We start from the raw sequence: 21,692 nt of genomic DNA, 5'->3' as shown, positions 1-21,692 counted from the left end.
CAACAACAATAGGTAAAGGGTATAAAAATTGGTTACTTTGTAATTAAAGTTATTAGTTTAGAAAGAATATAGTCAAGAAATTATAAAAACAATGCAAAATAATGTTGTTTAAAATTTAAAACCATTATTTTTTACAAATTACATAAATTAGCCAAATATTGGAACGACAAAATGAAAGCAATTGTTAACTATCTGTTGTAGGCATTTTAGGAGCAAACTTACGTAAAATGAATTGAATACATAACATTTTTACAGTAATTTTTGATCATTAGCCTTTGCAATGCACTTTGCTTCAACTTAAAATTCAAAATTACTCCATAGAAGTATTTTTTGCGATTAAAAAATAATAAATGTCAATCAGTGACACTTATTTCTAAAAAAATTAATATGTATCACAACATTTTAATAAATTATATGCCACTTTCAATCATCAGGCTCAAACGGGAGGACAAGTATCGAATTTGGATATTAAAAATAGTTATATTACAATAACAAGGTCCAATTCAATTAATAATATAAAATATTATGTCCAAAACTTTCCAGAGAAGAACTGTAGAAGGTTGCTCAAAGCCATATTGATGTATAAACTCCTTTTATTTTGTCTATATTTCGAACTGGCTAGGACGGACAAAAGGACACCTAGACCGAAATTTTATACAATGAAAATTTTTCTGATGAATCGAAGCAAAATAAAATTGATTTTGATGAATAACAGTTAGAATCTAAGCCAGTAGTGTAATTATCGATATACTGCAGTACAAATAAAACACGAAGGGGGTAATATTGTGGTCTTGGGATGTTTTCCATGTAATGTGATTGCAAAATTTTATCAATATAAAGTAAATAAATAGAATAAAGGATCGTTTAAAAGTGCACTACGAAGCCGAATGATCAAAAAAATACTTATATTTATTTATTTATTTATTTATTTATTTATTTATTTATTTCGAATAAAATCAATTGTATTACATTTGTATAAAGTATAAAGAGTTTAGGGGCTATGTCTCTTAGTAATGTGTTATTTAATTGTAATATGTACAAAATTTACAGTGAAGACTTATCATTATATGTATATGAAGGAAAAAATTTACAAAACCCTATTTGAAGCTAATAAAATAACAATTCTATACTATACTACGGTAAAATTACGATGAGATCATGTCATTAATGTATTGTGATGCTAAACATCTACTGTTGAAGTTTGTTGTCAATTTGACTATTCTATCCTGGACGAGCTCAATGCCTGCAAGATCGAGTAGGGTAATGCCAAGGAATTTAAAGTATTTTATTTTGTGCTATTTGAAGCTTTTTTATATGACGACCAAACTGGAGCGCAGTAGAACATAACGGGGTGAAAAATAGATTTAACAATGAGTTTCTTGTTATTAATATTCGGTTGCGAGTTTCTATTAATTAGAGGGTACAGTACCCTAATGTGTGTATGTGTATGTGACAGTAAAAATTTACTTTGGCCTCAAGTATAACAATTAGATATTTGATATTACTTTCCCATGGGATGTGAATATTCATAAAACGTAACGGATACTGGGGAATAAAACTGATTTTACTCTTCCTGGTAAAATATATTGTTTTTTCTGGATTAATCAAAATTTTCTATTTATCAAAATTAGCCTTTAACTTATTAAGAGCAATTTGAAGGTTGGAGATAATGTTAAATGCATATGAGTCCGAGCAACGATTGATGCAAGAATTGATGATGAATATTGACATAACGCAATTGAAAAATACTGGAACATGAGGTGTATATTATTATATAATATTGGTTACAAACAAGAGCCCTGAGGGCAGCCATCTAAAATATTATTTTTGCGTTGACGAAGTTTTACCCAGATATACATTAAAATATGTATTTTGTAGAAAGTTTTGTATTATTTTAACAATTTCAATAGAAAAATTTAGTCTTTTTAATTTGTATATTTATCCATTGTGCCATACTGAGTCAAATGAAGCTTTTATATCGAGTAAGACCATACCCGTTGATTTACCGATATTAAAATTATTTTTCACCAAATTTCTTATTTTCAATAAAGGTTGAGTAGTGTTGTGTTCTGTTCTGAACCAAAATTGTTGTGGAGGCGGTATGTACATCAATGAAAACTACAATATTTTCCTTCAGAATTTTCTCTAATATTTCGCTCAGAGAAGAAAGTAAGAAAGGGTCTATATGATAAAGGTAAATCCGCTGGCTTGTTCGGTTAAAACCTTTATTAGGTAGAATTTTTTAAGCATTTATTATTTATATATTATTATATATTATTATCTAAACCGGGCGACTTGTTGTTTTTAAGTTTTTTGATAATATTAAGTACTTTTTCCTGGTTCAGGTGGGGTATAAATCATATTAAGTATTTGGGTAGCAATATTATTAACTCCGGAAATAGTTACGCTATCAGTTAAATGAGCTGAAGAAGAGTGATTCAATTTGAATGTTTGAGCCAAAACTTATCTCTTGCTAAGTATAGTAGATATTGTTGTTGTCTCTCAAAATCGGAATATTACTTGATTTCTTTCTTTTTTAAGATTTAAGATATTATTTATCCATTTCTATATGCTTTTTGAGTACAGATGTATCTATTGCTGCTTTTACAACATTATTAAAAATATTTATCATGTCATCTATTTGACATTTGGTAGTTATTGCACTATGTTCACCTAATTCTTCAAATGAAAACAAATTTGTCTTAATGAAAGCGTAGTCCAAGTTATCTACCGACTTGTAACTAATATTGGACTTGTAATTATTTTAGATTTTTTTTTTAGGTATAAGCAATTTTTGTTTAATTGATATTTAGGCATTTTCTTTCTTTGTAATATAGTTTAATTGGCCTAAATATTGAAATTACACATAATAGGTAAATGGTCTGATCCTAGATCATTAATAACTTTGACAGCTGATATGTTTCAAATATGTAGATTTATGTAGATTTGCTGGAATATAAGTATATTCATGAGGAAATTATATTTGTGTTTGGTTTAGTTGAATTTTCTAATTTGTTATTTCTTAAGCATACACATAACCATTTCTGCAGTTTAGATCACCACCTAATATGTATTTATTGCTAGTATCTGTTAACTTGCGCAGGTCAGATTTTAATTTTAGTTGTTTTGAGATGGCTGAACCAGTAGTGCCTCCTGGAAAATAACATAAGTAAATGTCAACACAGTCATTTCCACAACTTACTCTAACACCAATGTTTTTGATAACTTCAGTAGTTTTAGGTGATAAAGGTTGTTCCTCCTTCTGTTCCTGTTCGGCGATCGAATTTATAACAGTAAAAAGTGTTATATGGTTTCCAGCGCGCCTTGCCCAGAATGTCCGTACATCTGACAATTGTAACATTGTGTTAGCTTCGACTTATTTGGTTTTTGATATTCCCTTCATACTTTAATATAATTAATAGCAGAGTAATTTTTCCTTAGTTCTTTAAGGGTAATTGATTTTCTTTCGAAATAGTCGATGAAAATAAAATATTCTCTACTACCTTCAGCGGACCTAGTCACCATTTTAACATTTTTTCTTAAAATACATTCAAATGATTTACTAATTCAATAGCAATTTTTGTTTACAGTTTATAAAAATTCACTAAAATTGTATATACAGTGGTCGACAAAACAATACAAACTTTTACAAATATTTCAGAAATGGTAAAAATTCTAAAATTATTATTTATATATTATTAATAATTATTATTAATTTTTATTTATATACATTTATTTACCAAAATTAACAAAAAACCAGGAACAAATTTAAATTCAGAAAAAGGAAAACCAAATAAATGTTATTTATTATTATGGTACTGACAAAATATTAGAAACTTTTGAACTTTTACGGAATAGAACCCTCTTACTAAAAAAGTAAGAGTGCTATATTCGGCTGTGCCGAATCTTATATTTTAAACATATTAGATTTATAAATTTTAAATTTTTTCCCGACTACTTTATTATTACACCAAAAGCAAAACGAAACGAACAAAAACAACGAAAACAAAATACACAAGGCAATTAAATCAACAGACATCTAAACATACATAACGAAAAACACATAAAAACAAAATAAACAACGCAATACAACCAACCTCCATCCAAATAAACGAACAGAATTCACAAAAAGAAAACAAAAACAAAATAAAAACTCAATAAAGCCAACAGCATCCAAACATACAAAATAAAATACACAGCTGAATTAAACCAAATACATCTACATATTTCCAATATCCAGTGTTGTTGTTGCTTATTTAACAAAGCATGAAAAAATATGACATTTTTTGATGAAATTTTCCGAGGTTATCTCGGATTTTTGCTCATATCTCCGTTATTTACGCACCGATCTTGCTGATTTTAAATAGCGATTCAAAAGCATATCTAAGAGATCTCGCCGATATCTGGGGTCTTCGAAAAACTGATTTCAACAGACAGACATACAGACGGACATGGCTTAATCGATTATCTATAAGGATCCAGAATATATACACTTTATAGGGTCGGAAAATTATATTATAGAAATTACAAACGGAATGACAAACTTATATATACTTATATAAAGGGTATAAATATGCAAAATAACAGTATTTAAAAATCGTGGTTTACTGCTATTTCAAGATATACTTCATTTTTATTTTTTTTTTATTTTTTTAACAAAATTAGATTATTTTTCCATTAATTAAAATGGCTAGAGTTAAGATTTAAATAGCAAAATAATAATGTGAAAAATTAAAAACAAAAAGAAAATACTTAAAAATTCAATTAATTATATTCATAGAATGTTATTAATTTGAGTGTAAAAGGATATATACCAATGAAATTCTAAAACAAAAATAATTTTTTTTTTAAATTTAAAACAAGTTTCCATTGTTTTGTAGCTCACTGTATTCAAAGTTTTGTGCTTTAGTTTTGACCCTAAATTTTAAGCTAATTTATATTTTTTTGATCAAAAACAATGTATTTTCGTTCAAAACAACATTATGTTTCATTGTGTTTCAAAAAATGTAAGAAATATTCCTTGCAAAATTGTTTTGCATATAAAAAATATATATTTTTGAAGTAAATTCTGGAGGTATTTAAAAATTTTTAATAAGCTTAGTGTTAAAAAGCGCAACTTTCAATGACAGATAACATAAAAGATTGACCCACCAATGGTTTAGGGGTTTTGAACTTTAGCTTTGATCATTAAGTTATCGTAGGAATTTTCCCAGTTAGAAATATTCCAGAATTAAGGTAAAATTAAATTAAATGAATTATTATTAAAAAAATAATCCACATTTTGAACTGGTGTAGAGTATCATATGGGCCACCATGCCGGACTATATATTCATATTTGATTTTTTAATATCATTAAACCAAAAATAAATTAAAACAAGTAAAAAGAAAGCATAGTCATAATAAAGCATTTATATTAAATATATTATTGTTTAACATATATTTAAGCAACATATGATCCGATTTTGATAAAATTTAATGAATAGTTTAAGTTTTTATAATATTTATTTGTACTGGATTTTTACACGATATATAGTGCAGTTTGTGCATTCAAGTCACCGATCTTTTTGAAATTTGGCATGGTCTAAGGGCTTTTATAATTGTGCCGCTTGTGATCGAAATACAAATATCTTTTACATAAAGCAAGCTCAAAAACCATTTTCGGGAATTTTGTTGTGAGCTAGGAAAATAATATACCGATTTTAACAATTTTCAATAGGCTTCGTCCTTGGGTCAAAAAAGCATATGTGCCAAATTTCACCCAATTTGGGTCAAAAAAGCATATGTGCCAAATTTCACCCAATTATCTTTAAAATTTGGACCTGTACTTTGCGCACAACCTTTACATGGACAGCCAGATGAAAGGACATGGCTTAATCTACCCAGAAGATGGGTGTAGGACGAATATTTTTGTGCGTTACAAACATCAGCACAAACCCATTATACCCTTCCCACAAAAGTGGTGTAGGTATAAGGATCTGTATGTTATGTCAATTTTGAGTACTTGAAAATATATTTTTTTCTCGATTTTCAGAGGTGTCAATTATTTTTGGTACGCAAGTGATTTTTTGTTGACAATGAAATATTTTTATATACGGCGACCTGCTTAAAAGTTATCAGTTTCGCAGAAATACGAAATTTTGTATTTAATTCATATGAAAGATACCAAGGCCCATTGAAAGTTCGCCCATTTTTCTCTAAATGTTCATGAGAAAGTCAAAATTTTTCGTGTAAAATTTAAATTTTTTAGCTCTAATTCAAGGTTCCATAATGAAATGTTCAGATATGCTTTAAAGTTGTTCGTAAAAAAATTGAAGATTCTATCTCTAATTGTTTCCAAGATAAACGAATTTTTGTATTAAATTCATTCTTAATTTTTACCCAAAACGTCTAGATGAATATAAAAGTTCGTAAAATTTGCAAAAACTAGCTCCCCAGATAAACGTAGAGGCCTATTTATTAAACAAAATGTTTACATGAATTTAAAAGTTCTTCCTCCAAAAAAAGCTATTAGTTTTCCAAATAAACGAATTTTTGTATATTTAATTCTTATGGGAGAAGCCACACCCCTAACTGCTATTCCCCCTTTTTTCCTCAAACATGTGACACTGAAATGGTTCGAACAGAATTTGAAGTCTTTATCTGTCATATTTGCTCAGATATGCTGATTTAATATTTTCTTCATATGGAAGGTGTCTCTCCCATTTTGTCCAAAAATATTCATATGGATGTAGCTTCAGTTATATATTAGTAAAATTCTATCTACTAATATACATTATCCTAACCACATTATGTATAAGTTAGCATATTTCCTTCTAATGTCCCAAATTTTCTATGAACTCGAGGTTATTTCAGGTGTTAGTTCTATTGCTTTATTTGAAATCATGTAAATAACTTTTTAAAATGTATTTGTTCTGATTTCATTCAACTAAGGTGTATGATTACTTTTCATAATGAAATTTGATAGTCCATTACCGTTGTTTAATAATTTTTACTCTTTGTTTTTTACTTCGCGGACAAAAGAAGGGGAACTAAATGTTTCCTGAACGTAATTCCTAAGAATCTTCCAATCAGTGTATGTCAGGAATGTTATTCCAAGATACTTGGATCTAACTTCGACGAATGCCTGACAGTGGCGAAGAAAGTGCTCCAGAGTTTAATTGTCTTCTCCACATGCTCCAATTTTACATAAATGTGCTCGTAATCCTAACTTTAGACTAATTTTGAGGAAATTTTTCGTCATGCTCTCATCTGGGTCACCCCATAGAATCTTCGTGGATCTACCCACTGTATTATTATTCCAAGAGGTCTTATGGAATTCTCTCACCCATATTTTTAATTCAGCTTTTACTGCCTTGAATGGTTTTGCGTTTGTCGGGTTAACTGCCTCGAGCTCCATTCCCTTTAGTGCTATTACATTCGCCCTTTCGTTACCGACTACTCCCGAGTGAGCTGGTACCCATATGATGAGAACCTTAGCCCTGGGAGAGTATTCATTTAACGCTTTCTTTTAATCCAATACGGTTTTAGATTTAGTTATATGTCCTGATATCGCCCTAATTGCCTTTTGGCTGTCGGTAAATATATTAAGCGCTGTGGGTCCCATATTTATTCTAATCCAATTTACGCATTCCGTTATTGCTCGTACTTCTACCTGGATGCTTGTGTTATAATGTCAGTTGTATGTATGTATCCAAGAAAAAATTAGAAGGAAGTTTATTATCCGTACGTAAATTGGCTGCTGAAGGTTTTCGTGTGTTTTTTGATGCAAACTCCTGTAGCATATTTATGAATGGATAAGTATACGCAACTGCGTTCTTAAAAATAATTTGTATGTTCTTAAACAAACCCAAAATGCAAACAAAATTTCTGAAGGTAAAGCTGAATGCATTCATGTGTGGCATCGACGCTTCGGTTACCGAAATATTGGAGCAATTTAGTCGGCTGTCAACAAAGGTTTAATAATTGGTGTAAATATTAGTAAATGTAGCTGTGATTTTAAATGTAACGTATGTTTAGAATCCAAATTAACAAGAAAGCCGTTCATTAAAGTGGCAACATCAAGCCAGAATGTATTTTAGAATTGGTACATGCAGACCCATGGAAAATCCAACACCCAATTGTATATCGATACTTCTTAACATTGATTGAGGATTATAGTCGCTATTGTTATGTTTATTTTATTAATAAAAAATATGAAGCTTTTGAGAAAATAAAAGATTATATTGAGTTAACAGAAAATCAATATGAAAAACGATTAAAGTTATAAGAACTAATCTTGGTGGTGAATTTTGCAATAAGAAGATGGATATATACTTGAAAAGTAAAGGCATATTTCATCAACTTACTGCACCCTACACACCTGAACAAAATGGGGTGGCAGAAAGGAAAAACCGAAGTTTAATGGAAATGGCAAGATGCATGTTGAATGATGCTGAAATTAATATCCAGTATTGGGCGGAAGCTGTAAACACTGCCAATTATATCCATAATCGAATGTTATCTTCTGCTACTAATGTTACTCCCTATGAATTGTACTTTAAGAAAACTCCAGATTTAAAACATATTCGTGTTTTTGGATCAATTTCATATGCGCATATCAATAAACAAAAGCGAAAGAAGTTAGATGACGTTGCGGTCAAATGCAGATTGGTTGGCTATTGTGATGAATCAAAGGCTTTTCGGTTAATTAATCTAAATTCCAACAATATTGCTATTAGTTGAGATGTGGAATTTATTGAGTCAAATAAACTTGATGGTGATCTTATTAAAGTCAATGATGAAGAACACTCCGAAAACATGGTAAATGTATTGATGAAAAATCGGAATATTGAAAAAAAAATCTTGAAATACCACAATATGAGGAATCACTAATATCTGACGATTGTTGTGTATCTGAAGAATGTTCTGTATCTGATGATGAAGACTGCTATGGATTTGAATCTGCGGATAAATTTTCTTCACCTACATCATCTGAAAGTAATGATTCTTCTTCTGCTATATATATACAAAGTCATGAAGACCATGAGGTTGGTCGAAGGATTTCTTTAAGATGTAATAAAGGAATGCCACCAAAAAAATACTGCTATAAAACGATTTCAAATGAAGACCCAATTTTTTACAAAGCAGCTATATGAAGACCAGCAAAAATTTTATGGCAGCTATGGAAGATAAAATAAAATCTTTGAGAGAAAATAAAACATGGGAACTAGTCAAGATGCCCCAGGGTCGTAAGTTAGTTGGCTGTAAATGGGTATACAAAATTAAGACAACGGTAGAGGGTAACCAAAAAATATAAGGCAAGATTGGTTGCAAAGGGATTTTCACAGAAGTTTGGGGAGGATTATGATCAAGTTTTGGCGCCAGTAGTTAAACAAACACCTTTGAGATCATTATTGGCAATAGCAAGTTTTGAAGACTTGAAGGTTAAACATGTGGACGTCAAAACTGCTTTTCTTAATGGCGATTTTGATACTGAAATTTATATACGTCAACCTGAGGGATTTGTGGAAGCTGTAAAGAAGCTGGCAAATTAAAACGTAGCATATACGGCTTAAAACAATCTGCTCGCTGTTGGAATCCAAAAATTAATGAAGTTTTTATAAATTCTGGATTCAGAAGGAGAAAGGCAGTAAAAACAATTAATGGTTTGAAGGCATACGTATTAATTTATGTGGATGACATTTCAATAGCATGCAAAGATGAAAGTGCAATCATGAATATGATTTGTATATTAAACAGTCATTTTGAGATAACAGATATAGGCGAATTAAAATTATATTTAGGAATTAAGAGAAATCATGAAGAAGGAATTTTTTATTTATCACAAGAAAAATACATCAATAAAATTATAAATGAATTTAATCTTTCTGATGCTAAATCTTCCTCAATTCTAATGGATGCTGGTTATTTGAAAGAATGTAATGAGAAATCTCAATTAAAAGACAATAATTTGTATAGGAGGGCTATTGGATCTTTATTATATATTTCAAACAACACAAGACCAGATATATCAGTTGCTGTATCAATACTAGCAAGAAAAGTAAGCGGCCAAAATCAACGAGCTTGGATCGAAATTAAAAGGGTAATTAGATATCTCAAAGGTACTAAACATTTAAACTTTGTGTTGGAACTAAAAACTCGCTGGACCTAAAAGGATATGCTGATGCTGGTTGGGCTGGGGAAATATGTAGTAGAAAATCTACAAGAGGGTTCAATTTTAAACTTGGAGATGCAACAATTAGTTACGCAAGTCGAAAACAAACTAATGTTACGTTATTATCTACTGAAGCAGAATTTGTGGCATTAGCACAAGCAACGCAAGAAATGCTATGGATTATACAACTACTAGGAGAATTTGAAATAGAAATATCAAAGATCATCATTTTTAAAGATACCCACAGTTGCCTCAAGATAATATAAGAAGAGAAGATTAATCCAAGAAGCAAGCATATAGACGTAAAATATTATTTTGTGAGAGATTTGTTAAAGAAAACATATTGTCCTACTGACCAAATGTTAGCAGACTTATTTACAAAAACTTTACAGAAAATTAAAAATTTTTAAATTTAGAGAATTAATTGGTTTTTGTCATTAATTATATTTTTGTTCTATGTTTATATTATGTATACGTCATTGTTAACAATATTTGTTATATTGAGAAGGGGTGTTGATGAACAATTTATATTCAAATATTGTACTTTAGTTTTAACAACTTTTATTTTCAAATTTATTTTAAACTTAGAATCATTTTTATGAAATGTCTGTTAAATGAAAAAATAATTTTCATGAAGTCCTTTCACATGCTTTAAATTAATATTTTTTATTGCTTTGTTGCTAATCTTTTACTACTCAAGCCCAAAGAATTTTGAAAACGGTTTTGGTAAATTTTGTGAATGTTGTTCTGAATTATATAGTTTGAATGTAGATTTAAATTTCGACATATGAATTTCAGGAGTAAAAAGCAAAGACAATATTAATTGATCTATAGATTTAATATTATAAATCATTTAAAATCCCGGGCAACTGAGGGTACAAAAAGCTAGTCATCCATATATAAAAGCCGAATATTGATTATTGATGGAAATTTTTTCGTACGTCGTCGCGGACGTAGGATTTTGCTACGGACCTTTTGGGAACCGTTGGACTAGTAGTCTGCAGATTTTGGTACCCAAAATTAATAATAATTCCTTCAATCAACGATCATTCTTAGTTCGTATTGCTCGTTGTTGCAACTACTTACCTTTGGAGCTATGTATTTTCTCACATTCAAATAATGCCTTCCGCATCAAACTTTTGGATTTGTTTTCAAGTAATGGAGCCACTTAATTTAGATTTGATCACAATATTATTTGCAAACTACCTTGATTGTTATACTTTTTATTTGAGAATATTGCTATTGTTTTTGTTTATATATTAGTATTACTCGTTTTGTTGATCAGTGTTGCTATTAATTTGGACCTCTTTTGAAATTGTCTATATTATTTTTTGCTCTTTTAACCGTTATAATTTGGATAAACTATGTTTAAAGTTAGTTATGAATTTAGGTTAGAAAATTTAAGTTTCTTCATGTTCCTAAGCAATATGTAATTTAGCCTTGAAGGCTTCGTATTACTGGAAATGAATAAAAAAATAAAAATTTGCGGACTCTAACTCTAATATTATTTTAGTTTTATTAACATTTAAATTTAGTACATACCCCTGGTGTTTGTGCTTGGGGTCCGTACGGGTAACGTGTCCATTCCAATGTAGCTTCTCTCGTTGTATCAAGAAGAATAACTGAAATAATAATGATAAAATACAATTTTGTCTTCTTAAATATAAAAACATTTTGTTTATGATATTTTCCAGAAAATTTGACCGATTAAATGAAAATATTGATTGAGAGTCTATTAAAAAAAAGGTATGAGGCATATAGTCACACAAAAATCAATCGAATGTTAAACGATTTTAACTCTTTTACATACAAATACTGAGAGAATTAATCCAACTTTTTACAAACAAAAAAATATATATATTTTTTTTAAATTTCACTTTAATTAAAACTAAAGAAAATTTTTTTAGTTGCGTTAGTATTGCATATTTGAAATTACAGAATAACTTTAAATTGACTTAAAATATTATTTTTTTATAATAGACCCAAAAATAGTTAGTAGATTTTAATAGTTATTTTATTGTGGGCTTACTTTTTTACAAAAACTACCATTTTAACAGAAAGAATCAAATTAATTAACTAGACATTAGACTCAGAGGTATAATTTCAAATGGTTTTTAAAGCACTTTCAAAATTAACAGTTCATTTAAAGAAAAATAAAATAAATAAATAAATAAATAAATAAATAAATAAATAAACTAAAAATATAACATATAAGGTACTTATAATTCTGAATGTAGTATTTTAAAATTTATATATTGAACTTACCGAATTATAGTACTAAAAAACTAATTTACCTTGATCTGCACTTGCAAAGCCAATCTGCATTATTAATAATATAAATATTACTATTAATTTCATAATGAATTGGCCGTTTTTAGGAAAATACATTGATGGCGCTGATCCCCCGCAAGCTACGGTGTTTATGAACATGTTTAATGATGATGGTTTGTAAGATGAAGTAAATAAATGTTTGTGGCAGGAATCGTCTTGGGATGTTACAGATGAATGTGATGGAGTAGATAATAAATAATTCGTTGCAATAAAAGCTGATGATGTCGATGTGTAGGTTGATAAAGAAGATGAATACTTTGCTGTAATTGCTTTTTTGTAAGATAATGGCAAGATAAATGGCAGTGTTTTAGTTGATATCGTTGTTAAAATTTGCATTGTTGAAGCACATAAGGAAGTCTTTTGTTGTATGTTGGAAGCATTATTATTATAACTATTTTCTTTATTTATATTATTTATTAAAAAATTCGATTTTTCAGTTGATAAACCATTATTGAAATCAACATTATATACAGGTAATATATATTTTTTATGAGATCGACTATGATGTCCTCCACAGTAAGGGTACAACATGTTAAAAACTTTTTGGTGATGAATGCGGAGATAACGATGAAAAAGCGACAAAAGGATGTTGGCTACAAACTTTAACATTTTCTTCTTTTGACATAAATCGCATGCATTGGATAAAATAGCATGCATTTTCCTGTTGATAAAAATACTTGTTTTTCCAAATGGTTTCTAATACTCATAATTGTAATCTAAAATAATAGAAAAACGTATTTTATTAATTAAAAACTATATATTCATATATTTCTAATATATATAGGCAATTTCGTGCCTAGTGACCCAACTTTTAAAATCTATGTCTTCCGATAATAGACATAGGGGAATCAAAGTGTGGTTTTATTGAAATGAGTGCAACTTTTCACCTATTGGTATAGTAAATATTGTCCAAAGGAGTTAATATACTAATTATATTTATTTTAAATTAAATTTTTTTAAGAATATTTCTCATATGAAACAATTATCCAAACTTCATTCAAATCAATTTTTTGAGTTGGGTCACTTGACAAGATAATGCCCATATGTTTATTTCATAATACAATGTATAATTATAATTTGCAGAAAGCAGAAATTATAACACAAAATAAATATAAACATAATTATATAAAAAATTTAACATTACATTATTTTTAAAATTTTATTTTGAAATTTTTGAAACTATTTTCCACATGATCATCAATATGCATGCACAGCACTGTTCGAAACCTAAGAATATATTGTTGTTGTTGTTCCTCGATCGTGGAGTTTAGAAACAGACGCTCCAAACAAGGCGTGGAGTACTATCGCCACTTTTGTTTAACTTCTACATCTCTAAGCTCCCCACACCTCCACAAGGCGTTGAAGTGATTTCATACGCGGACGACTGTACAATCATGGCTACGGGCCACAATATTGTTGAATTATGCGTTCTGGTTAATGGTTATCTCCATGAAATACATCAGTTCTCCACTGCGCGTAACCTGCAATTATCACCAGCGAAGTCGTCAACAACACTTTTTACCAGCTGCACAAAGGAAGTAAACCTAAACATGACATCGGAGAAGTCAAACCAGGAGGAATTGTCATCACACAATTGGATACTACCCCGCGGCATGTCAGGAAGGACCTTCGTATATACGAGGAAAACATATGCAGATATGTGCGGGATCCACTGGATCAGCCCTCGTATTCGGCAGCTTTGAACGAAATTCATAGAGACACGGACACGGAAGAAAACTTGCCGCGGAAAATAAGAGTAGTTCTGGCACAACTTAGATCGGTATGGAGCAACAGGCTCAATGCCTACTGGTCACGTATAGAACGTGCCGTCCCCAACGAATATGGTCAGGGTCCTCATGATACCCACCACATATTCAACTACTCAACCAACCCTACTTCACTCTGTCCAATGAATTTATGGACGCATGCAATTGAAGTAGGCCTGGACTTTAATGTAGAAACCCCCAACTAGATTATTGTAAAGTTTTAGCTTTTACAACAACAACCGAAGCATTTTTTTGTATACAAAGACCTATATTTTCTATTCTAATTGATTTATGTATCTACATTTAAATAACAACAAAGTTTAATTCCATTTCACCCTAAGTAACAAACAAATCCAAACTGAATTAAATCCATAAATATATCTTTGTTCCATAAGAGCTCCATGTATGTATGTACGTACGTATGTATGTATGTATGTATGTATGTATGTATGTATGTATGTATGTATGTATGTATGTATGTATGTATGTATGTCTGCTCCCATTATTTTGATTTTTAATTTATTTATTTTGTATGAAAACTGAAAAAAACAATGTTGTAAATTTTTGTATGGTACAAAATTCAACTAAATTATTTATTATTTCAATATTGCAGATTAAAAAGCAAAGATACATTCATATATAATGTTTATAGATAAATTATACTGCAAAATATTTAAAGAATTTTTTTAAAATATAAATTTAAATGTAATAATTCTTAGAGTTATGTACCGACTGAGCGTATACTTAGGTACTTTTTGACAGCGTTTCACTTCTTAGTGTGCAGTTGTTCATTCTGTTAACATTTGTATACTATAAACTCTTTTTGTAAATTTTTGTTTTTAACATAAACAAAATGAAATGTCAATTTTAACGATAGGGTTTTTTGTAGTGATAGTCGTTTCAAAATTGCTTTAAATTACAAGAAAACAAATGGTTTTTATATTATTTGTAAAATCCATTATTCACGGGAACAACAGACATCATTTATTTGTATTTCTAATCTTGTATCTATATCAGAGGAGCTCAATATTGCCATTCTATATAGCACGCGTGATAGGGTAAGAAAATTCTGCTGACGCTAAGTTGATACACTATAGGTTTAATTCTTCTTCTTTTCATAATGATCAATATCATGACAAATGGTTTTTATGTTATTTGTAAAATCCATTATTCACGGGAACAACAGACATCATTTATTTGTATTTCTAATCTTGTATCTATATCAGAGGAGCTCAATATTGCCATTTTATAGCACGCGTGATAGAATAAGAAAATTCTGCTGACGCTAAGTTGATACACTATAGGTTTAATTCTTCTTCTTTTTATAATGACCAATACCAGTTGGTTTGCTCTCAACTTGAAAAACAACATCAAATCAGTAGCTGGTCAGCACTTAACGAAGCAAGGTCTGTGCGCGACGTTTTTAAAATACATACAGAAATACAACAACAAAATTTTGAAAAAGCTGAATTAATGTAGGAGAACATGAGAGAACAGTAGTATGTGTTTGAGCATCTCCGATCTATATATAAATATAAATGAGTGTTTGTATGTATGTTTGTTTGGACTGGACCGATTTTCCTGAAATTTTCACAGTGTCTTTCTGTGTATCTAGAAGGAACTATAGGCTACTAGAAGTAGGGGCGTGCCACCTCCCATATGAATTATCTGGTAAACTAATAGAACTAGATTCTTCAAATTTTGCACGAAGAACCTTAATATTAATCTGAACATTTTGGAGAAATAAGGTCATACTTTTATCTGGGGGGGGGGGGGGGCTTGGAGTCCCCATATGAATTAAATAGAACACATTGTTTATCTGAGAAACAATTAGAGCTAGAAAATTTAAATTTTACATGAAGAACATGGGAACATTTAGCGAACATTGGGCGGACTTTACATCTCTAATATGAAATAAATACAAAATTTTAAAATATTAAAATTTTTCATGGTTTACATTAAAATATATATTAACGTTTGGAAAAATTGGGGAACTTGCAATAATTTGTTGGGCATTTTATATTTTTTTTTTTTATTTTTTTATTTATTTAACAATATTCAGTAACATAGCCTATAGGCCACAAAAATACAAATTTCTACATTACAATAATTCTTCCAACACAAAATACATAATTATATATAAAAAAATTATAATTAAAATTTTTTAAAAGATAATATACTATATATTTCGTGTATAATACCAAATAATATTTAATTGTCCTATCAATTAAATATTATTTGGTATTATACACGAAATTTTTGTAAATATTACGAAAATAGAAATTACAAAAATTGTTTTTGTAAAGCATGAATAATTTTCAGTGTAGAAAAAATATTTAGTGAGTTATAAAACTATATATTACAACAAAATAATATGGGGCTTTGGTTATTTTGTATTGATAAACAAAAACTACATTATAGAAACCCCCTCCATTTAAGGAGTATTATGGCAATTTTATTTATAATTGTATAATATTTATTCTATCCACTTTAAGTATGGGGACATCACAGTATACCACAATAAACCTTTAAATACTAAAATCTTCATTTTCTATCTCATATTTTGAATGCTTTATTTTATGAATAAAATAAAGTAGTCGTATTTGGATTTGTATAGTTATTCTTGATTAGGTGTAAATATATATATAAGTGTATGTATTAGTTAAAAAATATTACTTTTGTGGTCCTTAGGTGATGATAACCAACTGTATTTGTAAATATATAAATTAGGTATTTTCCCTGAATCACACGACTGTTTAGAGGATAAAATCTATACATAGTGTAGTTCCTATTTCGTATATGGACTTTGGAGAATATAAATGATGAGTTCAATAGCTTTCCGTTGATACAAGCCGCTCCCCTATGGTAGTTACGGATTTTTTTAAAAATCAATCAGTGCGGTTTTTCCAATAATTCTTTGGATTATTTCACATTTTATAATTATGTATATTGATAAACATTTCATAATTATATTTCAATGATCTACACTTGTTCTAAAAACTAAACTAGTTTTTAACATTGGAATTGATGAAAAGTAATAAAATGCAGCAGCAAATGCACCAACTCTTTTATTTTAATATTTTTTCACATTTTTCCCATTTTATACAATATATAATTGGAAAAAATAAATTTACTTTTTACCCGTTTATTCGAAGATTATTTATGAACAAAAGACAAAATTCTCTTAAAAAAGGTATGCAAAAATACTTAGTTGATTCACTGTATATATTCTGGAGTCGAAAAAGCCATGTCCGTCTGTCCGCCTGTGTTTTTGTTGAAATCAATTTTTAGAAAACCCCAGACATCTGCGATATCCGAATCTTCAATAATTGTTTTAGAGATGCTTTCGAGAAGATCGCAAATTGAAATCAGGAAAATTGGTCCATAAATGTCAAAATATGAACAAAAATCCTAGACAACATCTGAAATGTTTTCCATGCTTTTATGAATAAGCAACAACAACAACACAGTTCATTGGGAAAAAGATGTGTATATTTTATGTATTTCGTTTCGCAATAGATATTTCGTTATATGTATCTCGTTTCGCAATTTCGATATCTGTTGGTTTTATTGCATTGTGAATTTTATTTTTTATGTTTTGTATGATTGGATGTCGTTCAGTTTCATTGTCTTGTGTATTTATACCCTACACAACTTTACTGGGGAGGGTACATTGGGTTTGTGACAATGTTTGCAACATACAAAAATATTCGTCCTACTCCCACCTTTAAGTATACCAATCGCCCAAGGACGTAGCGTATTGAAAAATTTTAAAATCGGTCCATTATTTCGACTAGTCCCCATACAACCGTACCAACACCATCAAAACCTTCGCTTAATAACTATTCCAAATTAGTCGGCCTACGGACGGGCGCAAAGATTTTCTCCTCTATAGTATGTTCAACACCTTCTTCGCTTAATAAAGGCTTACTAAATACGGCCTACGGCCAGGAGGAGGGTTCTTCTCCTCTATAAAATTCCCGGTTCGCTTATAAAAGATTATACCTTAATAAAAAGTTCAGTTTAAAACAATCAAATTTACCTCCCGATTTTTTAGATAAACCTCAAAAATATCGGGTCCGAAGTTACGTTTCCCAAAATTGAAGAATGAAAGCATCAAAGTTTCTCTACCAATTTGTTTCAATAGTAATCAGTATCGTTATATCGTTGATTTTTTAAATGACACAATTTTTAACAGACCTTTTAAATTTGTATATGGGAAATTTCGTGTTAAAATCTGTTTTATTCAAATGAATGCTATTTTACACCTATAGTCCTAGGAAAAATTATTAAAATTTTTTCCAAATCGATTTTTTTTTTGTTGGATCACTTGACACGAAATTCCCCATATACAAAATTTAAAAATGTGTATAACTCAAAAACATAACATTTTTTGAAGTAAATACATAGGGTAAATGTACCAATAGTCGGCAGTTTAACTTTTTTCTCTTTTTCAAACTATCCCCCTAAAGAGTCGGTAAATGTTATTACGATGATTTTTAGTTATTTCAATTATGTGTTTAGTTAAGTTTTAGATCTATTTACCTTTTTTGAAAAACAAATAACTAGTTTTTAGTAATTTGTAAATTTTGTTAAAAACTCCACATTTTCCAATAGTCGGCACCAGTGTTCCTAAGTTCGACAAAAAATGTCCCTATAGTCGGCAGTAGATTTTTTGTTTGAAAAAATCATATTTATTTATAGAAAAAAGTGATATATACACAATTTTCCAAAGAAAATATTTAATTAAATTTTTTCTATAGAAATAACTGTAATAATATCGTTTTTTCTGTAGAAAAATATGTTATGAACATAATTATAATTGTAATAAGTATACATAATAACATTTTTTTTTCTATAGAAAAAGAGTTATACATGCAATTTTCTGTACAATATTATATTTTTTGTTAGAGAAAAAAGTAATTTTTTATAGGGAAAAGTGTTATATGTACTGTTTTTTAAAGAAAATCTTTTATAAAAATATGCAATTTCCTATAGGAAAAAATTTAACGTAAGTTTCATAGAGGATATTATAATAAGAACACTTTTCTGTAGAAAAATTGTCATACTAGGAATTTTCTATAGAAAAAAAAAAGTTATACTCATAATTTTTTTGTAAAAACACAGTTAAGAAGCAATTTTGTTAGAAAAAATTTTAATATGCAAAATTTTTAATAGAAAAAACTGTTATACACATATTTTTTGTATAGAAAATTATATTCTGTAGTAAAAAATTGTAATCTTCTGTAGAAAAAGCTATTATAGAAGTAATTTTCTGTAGGAAAAAAAGGGTATACACACAATTTTTCATAGAGAGAAAACTGATATACACATAATTTTTTGTATCAAAAATTGTTATACATAAAATTTTCTATAGAAAAAAATTGTATACACATAATTCTCTATAGAAACAAATGTTGTACAATCAATTTTCTATAGAGGAAATTGTAATATACATAAATTTTTATAGAGAAGTGTTATACATAATTTTTTTTACAAAAATAACTGTTATACATATAATTTTTGAGAGAGAAAATTGTTATATAGAAATTTTACATAGTAATATACCCAATTTTCTATAGAGAAATAATAAATTTTAGAGTGCCGACTATAGAATACGTATGATCGAACTTAATACCCAGTAGTCGGCACCCCTATGCCGACAATAAGAATTCATAAAAATTTGTGTTCCTAATGGCGGCAGCGATTAAAATTACAAAAAAAATATATTTTTAACTAACTTTTTCACTTTAAATTGAATATTTCAACTGTTTTCTTTCATTTAAATCAATTTTTGTCAAATAAATCATTTAATTTCATATAAATATTCACTTGTTTAAGGTGGCACTAATACTAAATTTTTTTTAAGAAAACTGACAGTACTACAAATGCTGCAAAGCTGTCACTAAAAAACGTCAAATATAGAGGAAATTAGTAATCCTACTTAAATTTACTCATTTCATAAAGCAAAAAGACCATATTTTCTATGAAATATAGATCAAACCTTAATAAATTTGTACAGCTTTTCTTATTTATTTACATTTTTATGTAAAAGATGCCGACTACTGGGTGATGCCGACATTAGGTGCATTTACCCTATGTATATCACAAGTTCTTGAATTAAAAGGTCTATAAATGGTTTATTTTTCCAAAATTGGAGAGTTATATCCAACGTGTATATTCGTTCCTATTCATGGATAATTATTAAGAAATCGATTTAAATTATTAATTCTATAAAAGTGCTAAAATTATAATTTAGGTGTCAACTTCGTAATACTATGACTAGCTATATTATTATTAAGATATTTCACAAAAATTGCAGATAATAAATGTACCAGCTAATTTTTGTAAGGATACTGTATATTTTTTTTAAATTGCTGTTAATTTTATGTTATAATTGCACTAATATTTCTCAAATTTTAATAAAAAACATATCAAACATAAATATTTTTATTTGTCTCATATGTTTTGTTTAGTATTATTAATGGCAAAAATTCTGAGAATATTTTGTTTTGTTTAGAATAAATGGTTCACTTGTAGAAAAAAATGTATATATGTTGGTACATACATATGTACAATGTACATACTTCCTTCCATATTAAAACTTGACAATATAATAATAAAAAAAATAAATTTTATATATTTTAAGTAAAACTGCAACTTTGATATCAATTATACATTGAACAAATAAATCTTATAAACAAGGAGCGATGCCATCCTAATAAACAAGATTTGTTGCCAATTTCTGTATACACCATAAAAGCAAAAAAAGAAAAAATAACAACAAAACTATTATTTTCTGTATATACACACAATTAGCGTTTTTTAAAATCACTTTACCTGTTCCCGAGATTGTTTATAAAATAATAATGTTCATCACTTCCATTTTAACTGGCTTTCTTTGTGAAGGAAAATTATTCAATACACAGTTTTCATTATTTTATTTCAGTTTACATTTCCCCAAATATTTTTAAACGAAAATGTACAAGTTTTTTTTACATTTGTTGGTTTTGTTTTACTGACTTTATTTGTTTTGTTTTACACAAAAAGTAATTATGTTTTACACAAATTGTAATTATGTTTAATAATTCATTTTTCAGTTATATATCCAAAAACTTCCACTAAAAAATTGTTTTATGCACTTTTGAGTTTATAACCAAAAGCTTAACAAAGACGCCAATCATTATTTTTTGTCTTGATAATAATGGCCAGTGTTGCCAATGTCACAGGGTATACAGAGAAGTTGACAATTTTACTGCCAGAACTAGATTGCGCATGTGCACAATTCTAAACATATATAAAAACATCTTTTACCACGTTTACACATGACAGACAAAAATAAAGAAGTAGATTATGTACAGAAAAAAAATTAATAAGTAGCAACACGAGTTATTGTACATACCACAATGTAAACAAAAACCACAGGTAATTTGTTGTTGTTT

The 21,692-nt window shown here is 28.7% G+C and overlaps 1 protein-coding gene across 4 annotated transcripts in view; it reads right to left on the bottom strand.

Annotated features, from left to right (window-relative positions):
• LOC111675069 (ephrin type-B receptor 1-B) overlaps window positions 1–21,465 on the bottom strand; it is a 65,384-nt gene extending 43,919 nt beyond the window's left edge. For all 4 annotated transcript variants that reach the window (XM_046945792.1, XM_046945803.1, XM_046945795.1 and 1 more), the window contains exons 1-3: window positions 21,091–21,465; window positions 12,448–13,200; window positions 11,696–11,775 (exon numbers count right to left, since the gene is read on the bottom strand). In XM_046945792.1, coding sequence (XP_046801748.1) covers window positions 11,696–11,775; window positions 12,448–13,141 — 774 coding nt within the window. In that variant the 5' untranslated portion in view covers window positions 13,142–13,200; window positions 21,091–21,465. The remainder of the gene's footprint in view (window positions 1–11,695; window positions 11,776–12,447; window positions 13,201–21,090) is intronic.
• Between the last annotated feature and the right edge of the window lie 227 nt (window positions 21,466–21,692).

This window comes from Lucilia cuprina, chromosome 2 (genome assembly GCF_022045245.1).
Source record: "Lucilia cuprina isolate Lc7/37 chromosome 2, ASM2204524v1, whole genome shotgun sequence".
Taxonomy (NCBI): domain Eukaryota; kingdom Metazoa; phylum Arthropoda; class Insecta; order Diptera; family Calliphoridae; genus Lucilia; species Lucilia cuprina.
The sequence above is the reverse complement of the archived record's forward strand: the minus strand, read 5'-3'. Positions and strand labels throughout refer to the sequence as shown.